The 17,947-nt window shown below is 49.2% G+C and overlaps 1 protein-coding gene across 9 annotated transcripts in view; it reads right to left on the bottom strand.

Moving 5' to 3' along the window:
• GTF2IRD1 (GTF2I repeat domain containing 1) overlaps positions 1-17,947 on the bottom strand; it is a 69,670-nt gene that overhangs the window by 21,100 nt on the left and 30,623 nt on the right. For 8 of the 9 annotated variants that reach the window (XM_018919292.3, XM_018919291.3, XM_018919288.3 and 5 more), the window contains exons 6-16: positions 16,546-16,859; positions 15,728-15,817; positions 14,798-14,881; positions 13,232-13,415; positions 12,022-12,047; positions 9,333-9,453; positions 6,918-6,955; positions 5,177-5,257; positions 3,370-3,459; positions 2,746-2,805; positions 2,204-2,269 (exon numbers count right to left, since the gene is read on the bottom strand). In XM_018919292.3, the coding sequence (XP_018774837.1) occupies positions 2,204-2,269; positions 2,746-2,805; positions 3,370-3,459; positions 5,177-5,257; positions 6,918-6,955; positions 9,333-9,453; positions 12,022-12,047; positions 13,232-13,415; positions 14,798-14,881; positions 15,728-15,817; positions 16,546-16,859 (1,154 nt within the window). The remainder of the gene's footprint in view (positions 1-2,203; positions 2,270-2,745; positions 2,806-3,369; positions 3,460-5,176; positions 5,258-6,917; positions 6,956-9,332; positions 9,454-12,021; positions 12,048-13,231; positions 13,416-14,797; positions 14,882-15,727; positions 15,818-16,545; positions 16,860-17,947) is intronic. The other variant, XM_018919289.3, reaches the window with a different exon arrangement.

Below are 17,947 nucleotides of genomic sequence, written 5' to 3'. Positions count from 1 at the left end.
CAATGGAACCCCACATCCAGACCCCCATGGAAAACCCTCTGCTAAGGGAGGAGACAGGGAATGTGCCTGGGGGTGGCCCATCAGCATGTGCAGCCCAGCATGGTGAGGAGTCCCCTTGCTCTGCCAAATACTACCAAAAGCAACCAAACAGCCAATGCCAAGTAGTGCTATTTGGAATTTGGATAGATTAAAAAACAGGTATTGATTTGGCACAGCCTGGTTTTTGATAGCAGGGGAAGGCCACAGAAGCGGCTTCTTTGAGAAGCTGCTAGAAGCTTCCAACATATCTGACAGAGCCAATCTCAGATGGCTCTGAAGATGGACGTGCTGTGGGGACAATTAGAGAGGTTGGAAATGCCTCTGTGATGACATTTAAGAAGAAATTCAAAACAGCGCATGTGCAGGTTTCCCCAGGGGTGGGGAGGCACCGTGGCTGCTGTGGCTGCTGCCACCTTGGAGAGGCCTGTGGTGAGCCATGCCTGCCTGGCAGCCATGCCACAGGTGAGAAGGGCAGGGGCAGCAGTGGCAGCTTTGCCTCCCCAGTGCCCTGCATGAAGAGAGGCGTTAGTGCCAGCGCTGAGGCGGGCACTGCCCGCGCCATGGCAGCAGGGACACGTGGCTGACAGTGAAAACGTGGTGGGCCACTCCCCACTGTGGAACTGGGACAAAATAAACTTCGTGGCACTGTGGGATCTTGCAGCAGTCTTTGAATTAGTGGAACTTGCAGGCAATAGTACCTACAAGCAGCAGTTTTTCTTCTTGTCAAAGAAAAGGAGGACGTGAGGACATGTGAGGGAAAACAACATGGCAGCAGCAAGGGCAGGGGAAAGGAAATGGGGAGGAGGTGCTCCAAGCATCAGAGCTGAGGCTCCTCTGCAAGCTGTGGTGAGGGCTGTGGTAAAACAATCTGAACCCCTCTAAGACATGAAGTCTATGGGGGATGCAGAGATCCACTCAGCCCATGAGAAAAGTGCTGGAATGGGTGGATGCCAAGAAAGCTGTGATCCAATGGCAAACCCAAATAGAGAGAGGGCCCTTGCTTCCAAGCTAGAACAGCCTAGCCTTAAAAGACTGCACCCTGTGGATGAGTGACCCATGCCACAGCAGCTTTGGGAAGACTGTTTGCCCGTGGGAGGGACCCCACAGCATAGCAGATAAAAGACTCCTTTCCCTGAGTGAACAGAAAAAGATCTCGAATGACAAACTGACCAAGACCCCCATGCCCTGTCTCCCCGCACTGTTGGTGGGAAGGAGGGAGGGGCTGGGGGGCAAAAAAGATGTTCTAAAGGCTTGTGTTACTTCATTATCCTCCTCTGACTCTGTTAATAATAAATTTACTTTATACCTTTACATTTGAACCTGTTTTGCCTTTAGAGTGTTTTCTCCCAGTCCTCATCTCAACTCATGACCCCTTTGTTAATTTTTTTCCCCTTTCCTCTGCCCAACTGTAACAGAAAAAAGTAATCAAGCAACTTTTGTGGGTACTGGTGTTTGGCCAGTGTCAAACCATGACAAGGTTAAAACCCCACCTCATCAGTGGGGATGATGACTCCCAGCCTGTTGCTGTAGTAACATGGGGAGCACTGGGAGCCATGGCTCCAATGGCTGTTCCAGCTGCATCCCCAGTGCCCAGCCCTGCCTGAGAGATCCTGCCTCATCTCCTTTCCCTGCTCACAATGAGCTCTACCTGCTCAGCTGTGCCCCTGGCTTTTGAGGATTGTCAGGCAGAGCCACATCTCCTGGTCCTAAAAGTGGCAAAAACTGTGAGCCAGCTCTCAAAAATGCATGTGTGACCTCTCTTGCATTTCTTCTCAAATAACCTCTCTAAGCAGAGGTGAGCAGAGCATGCTGAGTGCCAGCCCCCATCAGCAAGGTGCCACCAGCTTTCCTAAGCCATGCAATGATCATTGTGGGTGGAAAACACTCTCTGAGACTTCAAACAAGTGATGGGGTAACCACTTTGGACCTTTCCTCTGCAGGATGAAGGCAGCAATTCCTGGGCTGCAGCCAGTGAAACAACTTTAAGGTAATCAAGGGGAAGAACTGCAATAACAAGGCTGAAGGAGGTTTCAAAGGCATTTGTGAGCCCAGCAGACAGCAGATGAACAAATCAGATTGCACCTTCACTCAGCTGCTGGTTTGGAAATGGCTGGTGACAAAGCCAGCAGCTGGCATGATGAACATGTGTTAATGACCATCTTACCGTATCGTGAGTTGAACAAAATTTCAACTTGTTTCCTCAAATGACTTAAAATGTCCCCTATACCATCTGCAAAAAAACCAAAAAACAAACAACAGTACAGAGAAATACTCTGAGCAACCAGCTGCTTCCAGGGCAAGCACTGTGCAGGTGAGCAGCCCCTGCCTGACCTCTGCCAGAGACAGCCATTCACTCTCTATGCCCTCAATTCAGTGCTAGTCCTCTGACAGCAGCCTTCAAACTGATCTCCTAACAAGGAAGGGCAAGGATGCACCTGCTACAGAGCCATGCTAGCAGTCAGGAGCCAAAAAAAAAAAAAAAAAAAGGAAAAGGAAATTGAAGAACAAGAGGAGAGGACAGAGCCCTCTTGTGAACACAATGGTGCCCTTCTGTGGCAGAGGTTTTGGAGGCTAAAGGCTAAAAGCTAAACTAAAGAGCTAAAGGCTTTAACATAGGAAGCTCACAAAACCCAACCTAAAATTCATCTGTGTGCATCCATCCTTCTAAAAACTTGCAATGATGCTCAGAGTTCACCAAACACTCACCTGATCCCTCCATCTGCTTTTCTTCGTGTCGAGACTCCTCACTGGAGCCCTTCTCTGTCTCTGCCAAGGAAGAAGAGGGTCAGCAGCAGCAAAACCAGACAAGACATGAGCAGGAGCCCTCCAGGCGCCCTGCAGCCACTCAACTGCTCCCTCCCCTCACTAAAGCTCTGAGCAAGTGTCCCAGCAGAGGCTGGGCTGGTACCAGCATGCCAAGAGCTGCATTGGCAGGATAAACCCAGTGATCCCATACAGGAGGGCTGCCCACCCTTTGGCATGGGCTCCCTGGGAGAGGAGAGACCCAGCAGGAGCAAGGGCAGCCACAGGGCCAGCATACATCCCCCAGGTGAATTCCAGGGGTGCACTGGGCAAAGGGGCTTGGGTTTGCAGCATGCTGGAGCTGAAGAGGGGATGGGAAGGAGCAGCAGTGCCAGGAAACCCACCAGTTTATGCAGAAAACCCACCAGTTAGTCTGTCAGAGCTCCCAGCTGGCCTCACTGAGGCCAGGACTCTAGAACTGGGTCTCAAACTCCACCTTTTTGGATCATGAATGGTGTTTACTCATTTCTGACACTTGCATGAACACCCCTCCTACCCTGCAGTCTCCCAGATGCTTCACTTTGGTACCTGCTCCTGTTTCCAGGATGTATCTTGATTCCTCAGAGGCCACATGCGTGGGCACTGGGTCATGCATTTCCACTGAGGCAGGGGATCGGTCTGCAGACAAAAACCCAGGGCACCTTTTGTTCTGACACCAGTGAGACACTGTCCCCAAAACAGCCTTCAGAGGGTCCCAGCCATCAGCAGGGACTGAGCAAAGGGCCCCCCACTCCCAGGAGTCCCACATATTACCAGAAGATGCTCTGGGGATGCATCTACCTTCTTCCTCCCAGAACCACCCAGAGCTCACCCCTGACACAGACCTGACCTCTTGGTCTGAGGGAAAGAAGCAAAAATCTCTTCCTAACCTCCACAGAAGGTGAAGAGCAAAACTGGTTCAAATTATTTACTTAATAAATGGCTTAATTCCATCTAGACACTCAATTTTGACTTAAAAAGCTGATGCTGCTTGATTTAGCTACTACATGGGGTAGGAAAGGGTTCCACTAATGCTGTCTTTCTCAACAAAATCAACCCTCTTTTGGTTTTCCTTACATTAAACTTGTCTCCCCAAGTGCTAGGCTGTCCAATATCCTCAAAGACCCACCCAAATTCAGCTTTAAATGAAGTTTCAACTAGTTTATATACTTCAATCAGGTTGCTTCTGACCTCACAGAATAAATAATCCCAATTTCACCAATTTCTCCCTGTAGGTGAGCACCTCTTTTCTATTACTCCTCCTCCTTGCCTTCAGCTGTATTCCCTCTGATTCAACTCGATCTTCAAATAAGGCAAGAAAAGGTGGACTCTGGACTTGAGGTATGATCTCCCTGGCACTGGACAAGTGGTAATTCTTCCCACTCCTCCCATGGACCTCCAGCTTACCACGTATCAACTTTCTTCTCTTCCATTAGCTGCCAAGTTGAAAAAGAAAATGTTTGATCTACCACTATACCTTGCTCCTTCTCCTTTCCCTCTAGTAACCATAATTAAGTCTATTCTACACCAATCCTGGAGTGACTCCTCAACTATCACCTCACTAAGGGGACTGCTACAATTTGGGTGCAACAGAGATTGCACTGGTGTGGTGGGGCCTGGTGTCACTGCTGTCCCCAGAATCACTCACCCTCAGGCGTGTTAGAGTTCTGTTGCTGCCCTCATTCTGTGGAGTTTATTAATTAATGGTTGTAAAGCACACTGAAAATGCAAACTGCTAACAATCCATTCATTAAACCCTGAGGATCATCCTTCCATTTACTGCACTGTCCAGGACAGGTAAGTGGAAAACTGACTCTCCCTGCTGCCCCTTAAGCATGTCATCTCCATCACAACCCATTGCCACTGACCTCTCTGGGCAGAAATGTGGGGAATTTCCCCCATCAGTGTCAACAATTCCAACACATTTTTAGCATGTGCTGAATATTAAACCTGCCTACTATTAGACCTATTAGACCTGCCTACTATTAGTTTTTATGAACTCTTCAAAACCAGGCTGGTTTTCTAAATAAAGGACCTCTTCAAAAGCATCCTGTACTCAATACCTGGGATCCTCCACATGAAGCAAAGCAGCAAACCAGGCTCGCTTTCTCCAGGGGAAAGGCAAGATAGGAAAGCAATGAAGGAGAGAGAAAAACAACAAAGAGCCCTAAAATACCTTCCAATGCTCCCAGGAAACCTCAATATGTTCCTATGCCAGCTAAGGAAGACCATTGCAGGTCTGTGAGGGAAATACCCTGCAAAAGCCTCTTCTGGAAGCAAAATGCTGAAACATGATGCTGAAACATGACCCCTGCCTGGGCAGCAGCACTGCACACAGAGGTACCCCAGCAGCTACCTGGTACGGTGATCTGGATGATGTTCAGCTCGTCTGGTTCGATTTTGATCTGCCTGATCCCACCTAGCTCTCCTGAGGTACCTATGGGGAAAGGCAAGGGAAGGTGACGAGGTCTCTGCTGTAGAGATGACCCCGAGGTGTCAGAAAATCTCTTTTTCCCAGCCCCAAGACCAAAGAAGAAGACAGGATTCCTCAGCTCTGGTTCTCAAGGTTGTTTATTTTTTCTTATCTATTCCATTCTTTCTCTGACCCACTGAGGTCTGTCTGGCAGGTCGGGTTGAGGCACACTGACACCCTCAGGGCAGTGTTATCTTTTTATACTAAAAACTACGTGTATGTTATTACAATAATTTCCCAATCCCTATCACCTATGTTAGACAGTCTGTCTCTGCTCTAAACCAATCCACAAGTGCCACCATCACAGCAGAAGATGGAGGCCAAGAAGAAGAAGGAGAAGAGGGACAGGCCATGCCCAGATTCCTCCATCTTGCCCCTTGAACCCCCATTCTAAATCCCCAAACTTCTATATTTTCATAGGGTGATAAATTCACTATCATTCTATTCAAACTCTTGTAGTTTGTAAATTTTCACACTAAGTTGGTGATTGTTTCCATGGGCTAAAATCAAAGGCACAGGTGTTTTTGACTCCATGCCAAGGTCTCTGAGCCCCCTGCCAGGGTCTTGAGTTCTCCAGGACAGCCAGAGCCATGTCCTGGGTTCTGACAGGAAGGCAGCCACCAACAGGATCCAGCAATCTGCCCAACGCAGCACCAGGGCAGTGGCCAGCTGTCACTTCAGTACCAGCTGAGCTTGCCACATCAACAAGGCTTCAGTCAAGTGGCCAAGCAGCATCAAGCCCAAATGGCATGCAGGTACCCAAAAGGACACCTGTGGGCATGGCTTCTACAAACAGTCTGGCTGGAGGAGCTGTTGGTGCCCACAAACTGGCAGCTGGGCCTTGTGAAATGCTCATTTCCTGGCTTTCTTCACTTAAAATGAACTGGGCCACCAATGGGCGTTGGTGGAGACACCAGAGGAGCTGTCTCCAGTGGGTGGCTCCTAGCAGTTTTAATGCTCTCAGACTCATGCCTGGAACTTGCTCCTATTCTGACTGAAGCTGCATCACACCAAGATGAGACCAGCTGAACCCTGGTGAAATTCAGTGTGGTTTCAACCCCAGCAGATGAAAGCCTGTGCTGACCAGCTGCCCCAGGAGCAGGCTGTCCCAGGAAGAGGCTGCCCACAGTCCTCAGCTCAGGTTCCTCTTCCCTCAAGATAAATTTCCTCACTTTGGGAGGGACAGATCGACTCCAAGGCACTGAGTCCCAGCTTACAGCTTGGAAAGGCAAAACAGCATGGCTTGGTGTGGAGTTTCAATGGGTCCAAGCCCCTCAATCTGTGGAAAAACACTTCCTTTTCATTCATGGTGCTCAGGATACCAACACTGCTGACTTCTCACTAGTAGGTTTTAAAGGAATTCAGAGAGTGAAGACTTCCCTTAGCTTTGCATTTAAGCACATGCTTAAGTCTCATTATTTTAATTTGTGCATTTTTAGACCCTAGCTGGAGGGTCAGAGGGTAAGAGCCCTCCTCTCTGCATCAATCAAATGGGGATAAAGTCCTTGGAGAACTGCACTGTGGTGCAATTAGGCAACTAAACATTCAAGTTACTTTGGAGGCATCTTTCTCTAGAGTGCCCCCCATAACACTGTCTTGCAAGAGAAAATGAATTATTCCTCACCTGGTTCACAGGCTTCAGAAACATTACACTTCTCAGACCTGAAAGGGAAAGGCAGACAAGAAAGGTGGTCATGTTGTAAGAAAAGAGAGAGCCTAAAACCCAGTGGTGTGTGAACTGACCCTGGCAGGAGGGAGAAATGCTGCCTGGCATCACAGAGGGCTGCAGGAGCTAGAGAGGGGCCCCCAGGGCCACCACACCCACAGCCCCAGCAGTGGCAGAGCCTCCATGGCTGCAAGGTCTGTGAGCTTCTCTGAAAATAAGCCTTGCTCTCAAACCCACTCTGGTCCTGCACCCTTGCCTTGCCTCTAGACACCCAGAGATGGAACTGCAGCAGAGAGCTCCTGAAAACAACAGAAGTTGTTTTTCAGCCCAAAAGTTGGTTGGCTCCATCCCTTTGTGACAGAGAGCAGTGCATAAGTATTACTACAATGTGGTGACTCATGGAGGTAAAAACTAGGGAGAAAGGAAAAATCAATTGATTTGGTAAATATTTATTCTGTTCAAAGCTTTTCTTCACTGAAAACTGGGCACTATCCCAAATTCCCATCTACAGTTAACTTCACATGCTCAGGAGTTTACACAAGTTGTTCTGCATCCAAATGAGATTATTTTGCATTCCCAGGATGCATGTGCTTTCCTGTCTCTCTCTTGAACAAGGACAACCACAGCTCTTTGGCAGTAAGGGACCTAAAGAACCACTCTGGAAAAAGCACTCCTTCCCAATGTTGGTCCTTCAGGGGGAGGGAAAATCCTTCTGAGCCAGTGCCTATTGGCTCAGGAGGGATATTCAAAAGCACTTCTCACTTGCCTAAACCCACTCAGAAGCATCACCAGAACAAACCACAAAACAAGCCATGAGTGCTCTTGAAATCTTCTTCCTAAATGTGGAAAAGCAAAAGGGGTCATTGGTCTAGAAGGCATATATACTACCTGGGAGCCTTGGGAAGGGTTTTAAACTCTCCCACTTCAGGTCAAAGCAAACCTTTCACCAAGGAAATCTGGGGGGAGGGCTTCTCTGGGGAGTGCATTACACCTCACAGTGTCTGGCCCTTCTCCTGGAGTACTGGACACTGCACTTTCCCTGGAGCAGAACTCTGACCTGGAGGGCCCATTCCTATGGACACACTCCTACTGAGGCACAGAGGTTCCTCATTTGCAGAAAGAAAATCAAACCAACCTCCCACAAACCCTCCTTTGAAGCTGAAGATACCCAGAAAGCTGGAGACAAATGCCAGCCCTGCACACTGGGCAGCTCAAGAGATCTCTGCCCTCCACAGTTTTGTTATTTCTTATTGCCAGGCTCACTCATTGAGGTTCTGCTGAACCAGACAGGCTTTAGGGGCATGCAGCAGCCACATCCAAGGAAGCAAACCTGAAACAGCACTGGGGAGAACCAGAAGAGACTCCAACCTGTCACAGGTTCATGTCATCAAAGAGCCAAGAAAGGAAAGGAACCCAGGAGACGTCATGGATGGGACAAGCTACCTTATTTCCCCATGCTGACCTGCAGAGCTCAGCAACCACACAGCTCTGTCTGAAGCCCAGCTGGTGGAGCTGTCAGTGCTGGGCAGTGAGGTTTTGTGCCAGAGAAGCTGAGGAGCATTCTTTACTCCATTTGTGTGAAGCAAGGCTGGGAGAAGGTTCCTTGTCTTATAGCAGTTCATAATGCTATAAACTGCTCCCTCTCTTCCTTAAAGTGATTTTAGAGGCTAAACTACACCTTGCTCCCACTGAATTAAGAATGAAGGAAACTGGGCTATAAAGAGACAAACACCTCCTGGATCTCCCAGTCTGGCTTGGAAAGCTGTATGCTATGTGGTATATGCTCCACAGGTGCTGCCAGCATGTTTTGGACCTGTCTAGCTCATGGCACAGTTGTAACAGAAAGAGGTACTCTCACAAAACATCTCCTGTCCTGCTGGACTGTACAACCCCACCTTTAATAAATGTTAGGCTCCTTGTGAGCTTTCTAAACAAGCAACACTTAATTAGCAGGATGTTGTTACAGTGTGGGCTGAGGGTAAATCCTTTAGGTCATGCATTAACACCAGAGACAGTTCCAGCAGATAATCCCAAACATGGCCCTCATTTAATCAGTTTTGCTCAAAAATAATGATTCCAAATTTTTGGCTTGCAAAAAGATGGGGCTGCTTGGCCTCCTCCTGTGCTGACTAACTGACTACCCCATTGCAGTGGGATTTTAGGGAGGTAGGAAAGCAGCACCAGTTTAGCCACTCACCTTCCCATTATGGACTTAAAACATCTCCCTGATGCTCCAGCTTACTAAATCACACTCATGGCACTCTCCTGCACCTACTGGACATTGCTGATGAACACATCAGTAACCTGCTGTGCACATTAATAACTCTCTGAGGGTTGTCACTTTACAGGGAATAGGACAGGAGTCCAACTTACCTGCTGTTGGCCTGAGAGGTGCCCCCCAGTTCCAGCGTGGCCCCACGGTGAGGCTCAGGGGAGATCTCCCGGGGAGGGCTGGAGGGCTCCAGCTTGGTTGGATCTTTGGTGAATTTGCTTCCTGTGGCCAGGTGTGCGTGGTGGGTTTTGGGAGAAAAGCAAAACCAGGATTAGCAACTGGAGGTGCCAATGTTGCAGCTTGTTCCCCTCCTAGTCCCAGAGCTGAGGTCAGGGTAGGGGAGCAGGTTTTCAAGTGTCACCTGCTTTCAAAGACAAGGGTGTGATTCCACTGGGTTCACATGTTAAAATATTAGCAGGACATTTGCTTAAACCTCTCCATAACAATGTGTGTGCTGGGAAGCCCTGCCAGAAAAGAGCACCTCCAGAAAGGGCTGGCTGAGAGGATAAGGGCTCCACGAGGTAGGGACTGAGGTCAGAAAACCCAGAAATATCCTACTGCTCTAGAAGAAAGCCCCAAAGTGGGGAGAGCCCTGGCCCAAGGGAGGGGATGTGTTGCACTGGAGGCCAGCTTGGCAAAACAGAGGAGCAGAGACACAGGCAGCCCTGTCTCACAGCTCCAAGCCCACCAAGCAGCAGGAGAAACCTCTGTCACAGTGACACAGAGAGGGACAGAAGCAACCTGCCACCATAAAAAACTTCCTCTCTCCCTTCCCTGTTCCTCAGCAGCCTGAAAGGAGCTAAAATGAAGCCTCATTAATGACCTTGGAGATGGAAAGAATAATCTGAAGGCAGAGTAGGAAATAAAATCAGGCAGGGAAGTGAGCAAAGAGCTGAAGAATGAGGGCTGGGGCAAGGAGGGAGTGAGACTACATTGTGAGGCTGCAGAAACCACAAGGTGTTTTGTTAAACAGCTGTTGTCAAAGGCCCTTTGCTGGTCTCAAAGCACCATTACAATATCCTCATCCTTCTAAAATATATTCCATCTATGGGAATCTGATGCCACTCTCCTTTTGGTTCCAGCCTGTGAGAAAGGGCAGGGCTCTGGCAATAGGATCAGCAGAAACACAGAACCTTAAAAACACTATTTATCTACTGACAGTCCAAAAGGCTCCTTTTAATTTGTGCTTTCTATGAACCAAATCTTGTTCTTGCACCAGCACAGCCTGCCTGAAGCTGCTACCCAGGGGAGTAACAAAAATAGGTTTCCAAGCAGTGGTGGGTATTTTAATTAAAGGGTGAGCAAAACTTTATGGGGAAGCTTTGGGATACTTCACAAATGGCAACTTAAAATACAGCTCCACTCAGAAAATAATGTCTTTGCAGAAATGGCACCTCCTGACTCAGCAGATGAGGGTTTTTTTGCACAAGCTGATGTGCTGACACAAACCACAGAGAGCCAGGTTTAATGGGTTTTGCTTCTGGTAGCCCTGCAGGGAACTGTCAGGAGAGTGGGGCCTGTCACCCACCTCAGTTCTACTGGGTTTGCTTCCTCATCTCCAAATATCCACTTGCACCTGCCTACCATGTAATCCACAGGCCCATGGCACAGTTCTGGAGCTGATGTGCAGATGTACATGATGCCTCCCCCAGATACTATGCAGGCATTATGCAAGGAAAATCCAAGCATCCCAAAACACAGCTCAGTGCTCCATCCCTTGGGAATGGGGTAGAGCTTAAAGAAATCCTTTTCTTGAGGAAAAAAAAAGCCATTACCAGCTTTAGACAAAGAAATCCCCCATGTAGGTGGGACCCCCTCCAGGTTCTGCTGGTGGCTCCAGCCTGTTTTGGGTGACCCCAACCTCACCAGGCTGAGGAAGCACTCTTAGGGCTGGGGCTGTTGTGGGGAAAGAGTGATAACCTGGCTGGCAGAGATATCTGATAAGAAGGTGTGTGGAGAGCTACCAGCATGTGCAGTTGGCAGCTCAGGGGGAAAAAAACAAAACACCACCCCAAAACATGTCTTTACTCGTGAGCCAAGCCCAGGCAATCAGGACCCAGGTGTGATAAATCTGGATGCCATATTCCAGGTGTGTATGAGGGCACTGCTGGAGAGTGGGTTGAGTCTGACAGCATGGGTACCTGTCTCCTTGTATCTGCCAAGAACCATTTATCATGGAATCACAGATTGGTTTGGCTCAAAAGAGACCTTAAAGACCATCTTGTTCCACCCCCTGCCATGGGCAGGGACACCTTCCACAACTCCAGGCTGCTCCAAGCCCCGTCCAACCTGGCCTTGAACACTTCCAGGGATGGGGCAGCTGCAGCTTTTCTGGGAAACCTGTGCCAGGGCCTTGCCACCCTCACAGTAAAGAATTTGTCTGGCTTCTCCGGCTCAGAGTAAAACAGAAGTTAAAACACAGAGCAAAGAAAGTCAAAGAATAATTTACCAGTGAGGAACACAGCAGTAATTTTCTTCCTCTTGAAATTACAGATATTGCCTCTACTGTGGCTCAGCCTGATTCAGGAGCCAGCCCAGCCTCACACACCAGGAATTCTCACTCAAACCTTCAAAACTCAATTTTTAAGGGGAGTACAGAGCTTGCACTGATACCAGGCAAAGGCAATCTCAGCATGTCCTGGAGTAGGGCACAGACAAGGCTTCTCCTTACTGAGCATAACAGCATGTGTCCTGCATTACCTCTGCTAACAGTGACATTATTTCAACTCTGCTTCTCTGGATAACCTTTCAATTTTGTGGGCAATAAAGTAAAGGATTTGGAGAACATACCTGTAAAAATTCTTTCGTCAAACATCCTAGGAGAGAAGGGAAAAAAAAAAGAATTAGAAATAGATGCTGCTAATGACTGAGTTGGAGGTTTAATTAATGAATAGCATTAAACCAAGTCAAACCAGTAATTTTTTTCATTCTCTAAAAATACTGAATGAATTTTTCAGCTAAAAAAGGCCTTCTAGCTTGTTGTGCAGCCAAGCAGCCTTATGGAATATACTTTTTAAATAAAGCACCTCTAAATCTGCTTATAAGTCATTGTCTTAATTTAACTTATTAAATGAGGCTGGTTTTAGAAAAAGAAACAGTGGGATCAAAGTAGCTGTTACTGGATCTTCAATTTCCAATGCAGACCATTGACCATGTCTCCCAATATTGTATTTTGGTGCTACCCACCACTTTGCTCATAGGAGCAAACTATGTCCAAGCCACATCCCACAGCCTGATCCAGCCTGGACAAAGCAGGACAAAGTGGCTCCTCTACCAACTGATATCAGGAAAGCTAATCCCTTCCAGGATGCCTAAATTCCATCAGTGCTGGTGATTTTAGCCCCCTTGGGAGCCTTGTCCAGGATTTTTCTGCGTTTCACACCTCTAGAAATGGAACCACACAAGTGCTGCACAGGCAGGGACTGGATAAATCAATGTATTCTATAGCAGATTTTCCTGACAGAAGCAAAGAGAGGTTGCACAGCACAGTGATAACTAGGAATACATCCACTCCTCCTATCCAGTGGAAAGACAGACACCTGGACACAGTGCCTGGCCTCTAGGTGATAGAGTCTCATCACCAGATACAGAGGATGTGCACAAGTGATCAGTGAAAAACCAGGTGGATGGGAATCCCTGTGAGAATATGGATGTTCCACCTTCCAACCAGGGGCATTGCTCCCATCCACCAAATGTCACTCAAAGTGCTGTAACCACCTTCAAATGTTTGGGGTGGCACCAGCAAAGTTTGGTGCCCATGATCACTTAAAAATAGGGTGGCAGAGCTTGGGGGTCATCATGGTACAGTCAGCTCTGCCACATCCTTGCAGAAAGGGAGAGAGAGACAAAAACCAGGGTTTGCAGAGAAAGAGCTGTCTTATGAAAGAGGGTGAAATGAGTTTTTGGTGTCAAAACAAACCCTGTGAGCATGGAGGGAGCACAGCTCAAATCCCTGACACCCTTGAGCCATACACTTGCTTTTGCTGTCCTTGCCACCCACCTTTTGATGACAAAATGGATGTTGTGCCTCTCCTCCAGGATCCGTTTGAGCTTGGGGACCCCATAGGTGCAAGGTCTTTTGAAAGGGATTTTGTCTGGGATGCCAATGATCTCCACTGCCTCGGGGTCACAGGCAATCTTCCTGTATGGCACAGGGACCATGTGGTCTAACCCCAAGGCCTCAGCTGCAAGATGAACACATGGCTTTCATTTATACAAGTGCTTTGTCTTTTACAGATGCTAAAACAAAGGTGTGAGGGCTTGAACTCAAGCAGAGCAAATGCCTTCTGCCCTCTTCTCTGCTTGTCCCAGAAAGTGAGCCCCAGGAGCAGCTCTCCCATGAGAAATGGGACAAAAAGGAAAGCAGTAGTAAACACAGCTAAGTGTCTTCCAAAACTCCCAGACATGCCCAGTGATGCTCAAGTCAGGAGTGAGCTGGCCCAAATATCATTCCCAAACTCCTTGTGACCCCCCCCTAAGCAGGTTTGTGAGCTCCATGACTCACAAGCTGTACAGCATGTGGAATAATAAAATTGTTAATGTTGGAAAAACCCTCTAAGATTGATCCCAGCTGTTAACCCAGCAGCACCATGTTCACCAAACCATGTCCCCAAGTGCCAGGTCCTTATGCTTTTTTGAACATTTCAAGGGATGGTGACTCCATCACTACTCTGGGCAGCCTGTGCCAGTGCACGACCATGCTTTCAGTGAAAAAAATTTCCCCCAGTGTCCAATCTAAACCTTCCCTGGAGCAGCCTGAAGCAATTTCCTCTAATTCTATCACTTGTCACCTGGGAGAAGAAACTGAGTCCCACCTGGCTACAACCTCCTTTAGCTAATTGTAGGGAGTGGGAAGATCCCCCTTGAGCCTCCTTTTCTCCAGGCTGAGCCCCCACAGCTTCCTCAGCTCCTCCTGCTCCAGACTCTTCCTAAGATCTGTTCCTTTTGGACACACTCCAGCACCACATCTACAAATCCCAAGTTAAAGAGCTTCTCTCAAGCCCATATACAACTCACAGGTGACACAGCACACATCTACAGCCCATGAGTAACTCACAAATTACACAGCCTGACAGGGATGGCACAGCTGAAGTACCCACCAGCCCCAAGTGATTTCCCAAGCATCCACCTGCCCAAATGCCCAGGAGCTACACCAAAAGCACTGCCCATGGCAAAGGGAGCACCAACAACATAGGCAAGCCATGCAGATGGAGAAAAAAGCAGCTGCAACAACAACCACCTTCTTTTTACTTGCCACATGTATGGAAAAGGGCCACATGCCACCACTCCTGGTGCCCAAGTGCTATGATCCAGCATGCCATATTCCCTGACAGGGCTGTTTTACAGCCCAGTTATAAATTCCTTGGCTATGGTGTGGGGCTCCAAACAGAAATATTGACATAACCTTCAGGAGACTGGGAGCTGCTGAGCTAAATGTGTTAGGAAGAGCAGGGAGCTCTAGCATATGGCTTCTGCTGCTGTGTTAGGGAACAAAAATGATTGCTATATAATGATATGCAATCCACAAGCACTGCAGATGCATAATGGGATATTAACTCCTACTCACCATATCTGCTGTTAAAAAGAATTTGCACGCACTCCCTAAGGGTGTTGATGTCTTCAGTTTCTTTTATAAAACTGTCCCACTTATCTATCAAAACAAAATACAAGAAATAAGAAACTTCCATATGGTTCATACACAGCAGATGCACTTTTCTCCTGCAAAGTGCTGCGAAGCAGGAACAAGACTTTAAAAATTATTTCCCTGCTCCTGAGAGAATTTTGCCAGGCTGGCAGATAAGGTCTGGGTTTCTCCAACCCTGACCTAAGCACTCTCCTTGGCATGTGCAGATCAGATTCCTAAGAAATGACCCCATAAAATTTCTCAGCCCTGGAATGAAAGACCCTCTTGGACAGAGCCAAGTCCACCTGGAATGAACCCCTGAAAGGTACAGCCCTTTCTCAAGTGGATCTTTTCCATCTTCTCCTCTTTCCCAACCTTCCCACCCATATTTTTTTCTCCACTTTAAGGCAGGCATGGGTTTTTAGGCTCCATTTCCCTTGGGTGCAGTGGAGGTGGGAAAATGGCAATCTCTTCCCCACTGCTGATACCCCCAGGCACTGCTGCAGAATCCCACTGGGACTACTGGGATTTCAGTAATTTGGAAATAATGCCAAGTTTTCAGCAGGTATGTGCTGTTTGCAGCTGGGGCAAGCAGCCTCTCCCAAAGCCATGCCTTTGGTCCCTGTGCAGGAAGCAGAGATGGGAATTTTCAGCCAGCCAGCAGTGCTCAAGGACCACCAGCAGCATCTTGGAATGGCAGGAATGGACTGGAGCAGAGATGAAGGTCTTGGCTCCAACATGAGACGCATCCTCTCCAGCACTGCCAGGTCCCTGCAGAGCATGGAGAGTGCTGGGAGACTGCTGGGGAGAGATGTGGTGAGGGGAAACCTTGAATTCAGTAAGGCTGCCTTAGTGCTAGAGCAGGACACAGACCTGTCTTGTCATGGACGATGGAGAAGAGGATGCGCTTGGATGAGTGCACATTCTGGATCAGGGGACCTCCGGAGACTGATGATTTCTGTCCTGGACAAGAGGGGAGACAAGGAGAAAAGGCTGATGAGAGCCTGATCCATGCTCCAGACACCACAACAACATCCTGAGTGCTGCCCCCTGCCACCCCTTCTGTCTCTTCTCCATGCACTCTGGCCTGTGACACCTGAGACAAGGAGAAAAGGCTCATGAGAGCCTGATCCATGCTCCAGACACCACAACAAGACCCTGAGTGCTGCCCCCTGCCACCCCTTCTGTCTCTCCTCCATGCACTCTGGCCTGTGACACCTGCTGTGGTGCTGGCCAGACCAACCTCTGCCATCCCCACTCCCTTTTGGGGGGGATGCCTTTCTGGCCTTCGCTGCCTTTCTGGCCTGGTGCTGCAGCCCGTCATTTTGGGGCAAAACCAGAGGTGTGCCTGCCACTTGGGGCAAAACCAGAGGTGTGTCCTGCCACTTGGGGCAAAACCAGAGGTGTGTCCTGCCACTTGGGGCAAAAGCAGAGGTGTGCCTGCCACTTGGGGCAAAAGCAGAGGTGTGCCTGACACTTGGGGCAAAAGCAGAGGTGTGCCTGACACTTGCAGGCACCCAGGGAAGGCCTGGGGCAGCGCAGCATGGCAGGGGCTCTGCTCACTCCCACATAGGCCAAGCTCTAGGCTGGTTTTCACCCCAGGAACACCAACACCCCCGGCCTGCCCCTAGCAGGGCCCGGGCTGGGCAGCGCAGCAGGCCCTGAGGGGAGAGCAAACTCCAGGCTATTACCACAGCAGTCGCTGTACTCCTGTGAGGAAGGCACCTTCAGCTCTGCTGCCGGCCGGGCCAGCAGCGCCTCGCCCGCCGCCGCCGTGGGCCCGGGCAGGCCCGAGGACGCCTCCTGCTTGAGGTCGATGGCGACAGGGCCGGGCAGCGAGACGCCGTAGAGGAAGTTGGTGATAGCAATGGCGGAGGGGGCGTCCTGCGAGGCGGGTTTGGCCACGGGGCCGTTGGCACCAGAGTCTCGGCTGCCCTTGGAGGCGAGGGAGGAACAAGTTAACTCGATGTTGGGGTTGGGCTCTCGGCTGGGCTCATCTGCTGGCCTGAGGGGAAGGAAGGGAGAAGAGGAGGGAAAAACAGGTTCCTTTGAGCCCATGGCAGCGCTAAGGTGCAGCAAGCAAGGTTGTGGCTGGGGAAGAAGAGCCATGCCTGGGAGGGTGGGACATGCTGCACCACCAGCTGCCAGGCTTCTTGTTGAGGAGCACCATGAAGAACATTACAGGGTTAGAGCACCTCTCCTATTTGGAAAGGCTGAGGGAGTTGAGATTGTCCAGTTTGGAGGAGAGAAGGCTCTGGGAAGAACATACTCTGGCCTTCCATTACCCAAAGGTACTGGAGAGCTGGAAAGGGACTTTTGACAAAGGCAGGGAGTTACAGGACAATGGGGAATGGTGTCAAACAGAAAGAGTGTTAGTTTGGATTGGATATTAGGAAGAAATTTTTCCCTGTGTGGGTGGTGAGGCCCTGGCACAGGTTGCCCAGGGAAGCTGGGGCTGCCCCATCCCTGGAAGTGTTCAAGGCCCGGCTGGATGGGGCTTGGAGCAGCCTGGTCTTGTGGAAGGCATCCCTGCCCACAGCAGGGGCTTGGAACGAGATGGTCTTTAAGGTCCCTTCCAACCCAAACCATTCTATAGTTCTGTGATTCACAAGTTACATCCATCAATCAAACTCCTGAGCATCTTCAGGCACCTAAATGGTTCTTGTCTTCTTTAAGTGGAGCTGGTTAGTCAAAGCTGGTTAGTTCAAAGCATTTTTATTTTAGCTAGGACCAAGCTGCACAGGTCCATGCAGTGCATTTAAGGAGCAAAACCTTTAACGACCACAATCACTCGGCTCCATTGCCTATGGCAACCCCCAGCACCCATGGTACATTCAAGGGGGAGCTCAGTCAGCCTGCAAATGAGTTTCAGACTGAAGAAACCAATGTGCTCCACATGAGACAGGGAGCCACAAGCTCACAGACAGCACAAATTCTGCGTGTCCTACTTTTAGCTGTCTCAGCCTGATTTTCCAGAAGCATCAAGCCTTTAGAGGAGGTATTTGGTCATGCTCAGCATTTTTCTGAATGGATCTGAGGTGCTGCCAGCCAGGCAAATGCAGGGGAAATGCACCTAAAACTACTGAACCCCTT

The sequence above is a fragment of the Serinus canaria genome, chromosome 19 (genome assembly GCF_022539315.1).
Source record: "Serinus canaria isolate serCan28SL12 chromosome 19, serCan2020, whole genome shotgun sequence".
In the NCBI taxonomy this organism is placed as follows: Eukaryota; Metazoa; Chordata; class Aves; order Passeriformes; family Fringillidae; genus Serinus; species Serinus canaria.
The sequence above is the reverse complement of the archived record's forward strand: the minus strand, read 5'-3'. Positions and strand labels throughout refer to the sequence as shown.